General features: G+C 44.8%; 1 protein-coding gene across 1 annotated transcript; it reads right to left on the bottom strand.

The window, feature by feature from the left end:
• Positions 1 to 2419: 2419 nt before the first annotated feature.
• LOC100959207 (protein FAM183B-like) lies at positions 2420 to 5887 on the bottom strand (the record flags this gene model as incomplete). The annotated part of the gene is made up of 3 exons (XM_012814021.1): positions 2420 to 2551; positions 4695 to 4798; positions 5828 to 5887. Coding segments are annotated over 3 exons (296 nt in total), but the record flags the coding sequence as incomplete, so codon positions are not given.
• Positions 5888 to 6674: the final 787 nt, after the last annotated feature.

Raw genomic sequence — 6674 nt, 5'->3', positions numbered from 1 at the left:
TCATTCTATTCTCATTGCGGTTTCAATTTGCAGTTCCCTAATGAAACATGAAACATTGTTTTCATATGCTTGTTGGCCACTTATCTATCTTCTTTAAAAACTTTCTGTTCATATGTTTATCCACTTTTTAATAGGGTTGTTTATTTTTTTCCTGCTGATTTGCTTGAGTTCTTTGTAGATTCTGAATATTATCCCTTTGTCAGATGTATAGTTTGTGAATCTTTTCTCCCATTATGTAAGTCACCTATTTGCTTTGTTGATTATTTCCTTTGATTGGTAGAAGCTGTTTAGTTTAATAAAATTTTATTTATCTGCTTTTATTGCTCCTGTAGTTGTCTTTGGAGGTTTTAGTCATAAATTTTTTGCTTAGGTCAATGTCTTAACAATTTTTCCTGCATTTTATTTTCATATATATATATATATATATATATATATATTGAGACAGAGTCTTACTTTGTCACCCTTATTTCCCACCCTTGATGTGGGCCTGTTTTATTGTATTAGAGGTACAGTGGATTAGAGGTACAGTGCCCTGGCATCATGGCTCACAGCAATATCAAATCATGGGCTCACAAGATCTTCTTGCCTCAGCCTCCTACATAGCTGGGACTACAGACACCCACTCCTATACCCAGCTGTTTTTAGAGACAGAGTCTCTTTCTCAGGCTGGTCTCTAACTGATGAGCTCAAGCAATCCAGCTGCCTTGGCATTTAAGAGTGCTAGGATTACAGGCATGAGCTACCTCGCCAAGCCTGCATTTTCTTCTCAAATTATTTTGGTTTTATGCCTTATGGTTAAATCATTTCCGCATCTTGAATTATTTTTTGTAATCAGTGAGAGATAAGGGTTCAGTTTCTTTCTTTTGCTTAATGGTTGTTTCATTATATTTCATTTTCTAGTTTCTTAATAGAAGGGAAAATAAGAGATAAACTTTATGAAATAACCTTTAATGGGGCTGGTGTGACATCTCCCTTAGGTTGTGGCTGGCACCTACCTGCTGCTTTACCTCCTGTAAAGGAGGCTGCTAAAGCTTCCTGTGTTCTACTGGGAAATTGGGTGTCACTTGCGCTCTCCTTCTCTCTGGAAGCTTTTCTTCTTCCTGCCAGTATAATATACTGTGGTGACAGGCCTTGATGTGGGCCTGTTTTATTGGATTAGAGTATTTGGAAGTACTCAAATTCTTCATTTTGGAAAATTTTATTTGATAAGCTTCCCACCCCATTTTCATCATTCTAATTTTGCAGTTTCTGTTAGTCAAATATTGAGCCTCTTCTACTAATAACTTCTAAGTTTATGTTACAGTTTTACTTTGGGGAAAATATTTGCTTGATTCTTTTTTCTAAGAATTTCATTTACTACTTAAGTATAGTTATCATTTCATTTAGTACCTCAATTCTTCTTCATTCTCTCACTGGTTCTTTTTCACATAATTTTACTTAATTCTGTAGAGACAATATCTTATTGCATCTTCCAGGATGTGAATTATTGTTTGAAACTATACTTTTAGGGAAGGTAGAAATAACTGAGAACTATGTGGTATCCTTAAACAGAAAAAAAAAATCTATTTTCACATTTTCTTCTTTCTAGTAGCATCACTGGTAAATGAGAACTAAAAATGAATTAATTTGGGAAAACTCATTTCAACTAACAAAATTTTGGTCACGCAGGTCATATTTCAGAAAAATGTTTCAGAAAATATTTGAGAAGATATTTCAGAAAAAATATTTACTGTGACCTCTTTTTGACAATCTGTACAATATTAGAGAATGGGGAGAATGTATAGTAATTCAAATAGTGAGCAAAGAGTATGGCCTTCCTCAACCCTTCAGCACTTTTCTCAGGGCAGTGCAGCCCCTTTGGGTGGAGAGATTAGATTTCTGCTGACACGGACCCACTTTGCTATGTGCTCACCCTGCAGGAGCTATGGCCCAGGTGGTAGTGCAGACGTGGGCACCGGCTGTTTGGGCTGAGCAGAGTCTGAGAGGTTGCGATTCTCAGGCAGGTGCTACCTCAGCAGAGAGAGGGTCAGGATCAGGGGGTGGTAGCAGGATGGGGAAACAAATTCCCTGGTCTCTTCCCTTAAAGTTACCGCAAGTGGTAATATGTGGGTTCATTAGGGTGTTCTAGAGAGTAACACTCCAGGTTACAAATCTAGGCTTGGATGTATAGGGTGTTAACACCACACCTGGCCTGTGTTGCCATCCTTGTTTGTGTTTGAAAAGGCCAAGATGTACATGCAATAGGCTGCTATCATATCCTAGAATTTTCACATTTGGTTAAAAGGTAAGGATTTGAACCAATAGATTTGGGCAGAATTGAGAAATGTAAGACTACAGATAAAACCACTTAAACTTCTGCTTTAAATAAAGTAATGTTTATTTTGCAGTGCAGTGCACACTTTGGGCATTAAATACAGGGTCAGACATCACTGCTCAGAGACTTTTTGTGGAGGTCATCTTCTCCCAGGCTCCACAATTTAGCTTTGTACAGAGTGATGTCCTTGTAGACTCGGAAGTGGTTCAGCCTGTGGTCCTGGCGTCCTGGGTTGACCTAGAGAGGAGGATGCAGGATCAGAAAAACCATGTGGGGAAGTTAGCAGAATTGGGATTGGGGACAATGGACCTGGGCTTGGAATAGGCCCCACTCTGTGGCTGGGTGGCTGTGCTGGGACATGTTGCTGGCAACATTCACATGAACAGGGTTGTAAGCCAGAAGGAGAAGAGCCCAGCCACGTGGCCACATTCCCTACCCCACTGTCCCAACTGGAGGCCACACTGGCCTGATTCCTTTATTAGAACATGAACTGTGTGAAGGGAGAGGCTGGGTCTGCTGAGAGAGTCCTTAGCTCCTACAGTGACACCCAGTGCTCCCTAGGTATCAGCACATATTTGTGGAAAGAACGACTGAGTATGTGGAAGGGTCACACAGAGACCTGACTACAAGTAAGCACTAGCACATAAGTGTTGTACAATGTATGCTGTGCAATTAACTCCTAATGTCATATGTGACTGACAAGAGGCTGAGAGGTGCTCATTGAAAGTGGCTTTTCCTATGGCAGCATTGAGGTGGCAGGTTCTTTGCCTGTCTTGGATAAGGTCCTGCCAGGTGGTTGGGAGCCCTAAGTTGGGGTGATCAAGTCTCTTTTTTCCCTACCATGTCACACTGAGACCCCAGCTTCATTACCACTGAGGCTACATGATACCTGACCTCTTGCTTTGGAAACTACTGTGATTTCCTGCCATGCAGCAGCATCCAGGGTCATGATCTTGGTTTATAGTAATGTATGAATATGGAGTATTTGCAGAGCCTCTGCAGCTCCAGAGTGATAACTGAGCTGACGGCATGTATAGTGTGTGATGTGCAAAGCCTAGCAGAGGCCAGGCAGGGCAGCTGCAGTTGCCTTCCTGTTCTGGTGAGCTGTCCCACAAGGTCCTGGCCACAGGTGGCACACTTGTGAATCAGGTCTTCAGAAAAATAAGGACTGGTGAGTTAATTTACTTGTACGTTGGAGTATTGTTCTAAGTTCCTTAATCATCTAACTAGGGTAATATCTGTCTTCACTCAGACCCTCCTTCCTTTACAATCTTCCTTCTCTCTTAAGAAATGTTCTATCCTAGGGCAAACTCTACTCAGGCTCCCTAAAGTTTTTTTCAACAAGGCAAGACTTTTGGAATTCCACATTCACTTTTACATTATTCCATTTTAGCAACAACCCTGCTAAGTAAATTTCATTAAAACCTCCAGCCTTCAATATCCAACGACCTGACAGCAGTTCCACGGTCACCAGCATCTCCCAGCTGATTTCTAATACCCTGGCATCCTCCCCCAGCAAGAATCCTATAGGTAGAGTTTAACCAGAAGCACCCTGCATAAATCCTGGGTGGGTGGGGGAAATGGAGCCCAGGCAAGCATCCAGGAGAGGCAGCTGGTTGGTTGTAGGTGGGGCTCTGTGTTCTCCTTCCTGTCCTTACTCCCTAACATCAAAGTGGCCCACATTTATCGAGCACTTACTGTACCATTCTGAGCCACTTCTCCAAATTGTCTCATTTATCCTTAGATACCATTATTATCCTTACTTACAGATGTGGGAATGGAGGCTTAGAGAGGTTCTGGTCACACAGCTAGAAAGTGGGTTAGAAATGTCTTCAGGCTGTGTTATCTGATTTCTGCTTTTCCTAATAATAGAAGCCCTTTCTCATATAGCATGTTTCAGAGCTCAAGACTACATTTCCTGGGCTCCCTGGTGGCTAGCTGTATCCTTCCAATCAAACAAGGAGAGCACTATTTCTAAGATTTGCACTTATAGATGAGAGAGCAGAACTCACAGATGTGGGTGACATGCCAAGCCCACCCTCCTGGTCACGAGAGCTGCAGACTCAGGCATCTGCCATCAGCTGCCTTTATTTACCTAACATGTGCACAGGGTTCCCTCTGTGCCAGGCTCTGCTCTGAGCACTGCACAGATACCCCCTCTCCTAAAATCAGCATCACTTAACAAGCGAAGTGCTGTACTCTCTCCTCTGTGAAGAGGCAGAGTCATACAAGAGCTTAGAAACTTCCCAGGGGCCCACAGCTACCGAGTGGCAGCCAAAGCTGAAATCCAGGCATGTCTGGCTCCCTACTCTCTTCTCTTGGTCACCACCTATGCTTCCCCTGAGCTTTGGCATTTACTGAGGACAGAAGTCACACTCACCAATGGCTCAGAGTGCCATCCATACTCCTGATTTTCAGTTTGTGCCTCTGAGTATTTCATCTTTGGTCCTTTGGCAGCATGGTGAATAAGACTGATAAACCTGTCTAGGAGAGGAGGTCATAGTTATGAAGGACTGAGGATCTGGGACTGATGAGTGTCCCTGTGCTCTTTACTCTGGCCACATCATTCTGCAGAGCAGAGCATTCAACCTCTGAGGCTGCCCAGGACCTGACATGGGGACATCTGGTCTTTCTGCTTGGCTTTCAGCTATGATGGGGCAAACCCTGATGGTGTGCCAGGCACTGTTATGGGCCCTGGAGGAGGATTGAGTGAGGCAGATGTCATTTCTGATGTCTAACACCCTGGCTTCCCCCCAGATGAGTGAGTGTGACTCCTGTCCTCAGTAAACACCAAAGCTCAGGGGAAGCTTTTCCTAGAATTCGCAGTCTGGATGGGGGAAGAGGACACATCATCTAGGGTCACAAACAGAACCAACAGTGGCAGGCAGGGACATATGCCATGAAGGAAGGTATGGGTAAGGGCTACTGCAGGACCAGGCCTGGGGAGAGGCAGAGGAAAAGTACAAACCAGGTAGGGAAAACAAAGCCCTGGGGCATGAGTGAGTGTAGCTAGTGGAGCCCAACAGAGAGAATGAGAGGGAAGGAGGGGTGGAGGCAGATCCCATCCCTCTGTACTGAATGAGTGTGGCTGCTGACACCAGGCGTATCTGAAGCTCCACAGCTCTTCTACCCTACAAGTCTTCAGACAGAGAGGCAGATCCATACTGAGATGGGACTGGGATTTGGATTCAGTGCCACTACTAGTTTACCAGGTGGCCTCATTCCTCTGGGCCTCACTCTTCTCATCTGCAAAATGGGAGGAGAATGTCTAACTCAGAAAGATGACTGAGAATGAAGTGAGCAGAGGTGACTCAGCAGTCAGGCACTGGGCTGGGCATATACCTAACATAAGGCAGATAGCACGTCCTCCTGCCTGATGTCTACCCATCAGCTGTTATATTCTACATTCATCCACATCCCCAGTTGCATCTGTATCCCTCATGGAAGAGTAACTAGAGGCCAGTTGGGCTTTTTGTGCTCTTTCTTAATATCATTTTCATATTCAAGTCTTACCATCTTCAGGTTCTTCCACGTTATCATGCCAGGACATGGGCTTTCTTGTGTTCAGGTGAACTAGAGAAAAACAGCATCACAGGTTCACATTAAAATATGAACTCCCTGGGAGGCGGAGCAAGATGGCAGAGGAGATGCATCCCTGAGTCAACTCTCCTGGTGGTTTCAGGTGAGAGTGGGCCTGTGGGATCTCTTCTGCATGGATTTCTTGCGCAGACAAGCAGCGCAGGGCGAGCAGCAAAGAGCTGAATTGCTGTATTGGAAGCGTAGCTCAGAACTACAGTGTCAGCCAGAAAAAACTCAGGGCAGCAGCTGAAACGGCGCCATCTGCCACCTGCGGTGAGAGGTCCTTGGCTTAGGTCGCGGGGCTTGCTTTCTGAGACAGAAACCGATCCCTCCCCCAAGAAAGGCTCCTGTGCCCAATTCGCGGGGAGTTTGCATGTCTCGCGGAGAGTGTGGTGAGGCATGAATTCCCCGGGCAGAATTTGGTGGCCAGAAATGGGAGACATTTGGACCCAGTTTGGGGTGTTAGGGATCCAGGCATTCAGACAGAAACTCAAGGGGAAGGTACTCTGCTTGGGAACCGATCCATCCTGTAATTTTGGAAGTCTGTCTGGAGCTGGACTGATGCGGTGACCGGCAGGATGAATCGGTACCTGTCTTGCAAACACTGAAAAGTCTTTTGAACATTCTGCTCTAGTGGCAGCAGTTATAACCCCTCCCCCATCAGAAACAAACTAAATTCCAAGGGCAAAAGGAGCACTCTAGCTCTTTTCCCTTGGATCACATAAATTTGTTTGAGGGGAAACCAGGAGTTGAGTGCACAGAATCGGTTCCCTTCCTACAA

This window comes from Otolemur garnettii, unplaced genomic scaffold (assembly GCF_000181295.1).
Source record: "Otolemur garnettii isolate 467f Iridium unplaced genomic scaffold, OtoGar3 scaffold00557, whole genome shotgun sequence".
Classification (NCBI taxonomy): Eukaryota; Metazoa; Chordata; class Mammalia; order Primates; family Galagidae; genus Otolemur; species Otolemur garnettii.
Note: the sequence above shows the minus strand (reverse complement) of the source record. Positions and strands in the feature narration are given on the sequence as shown.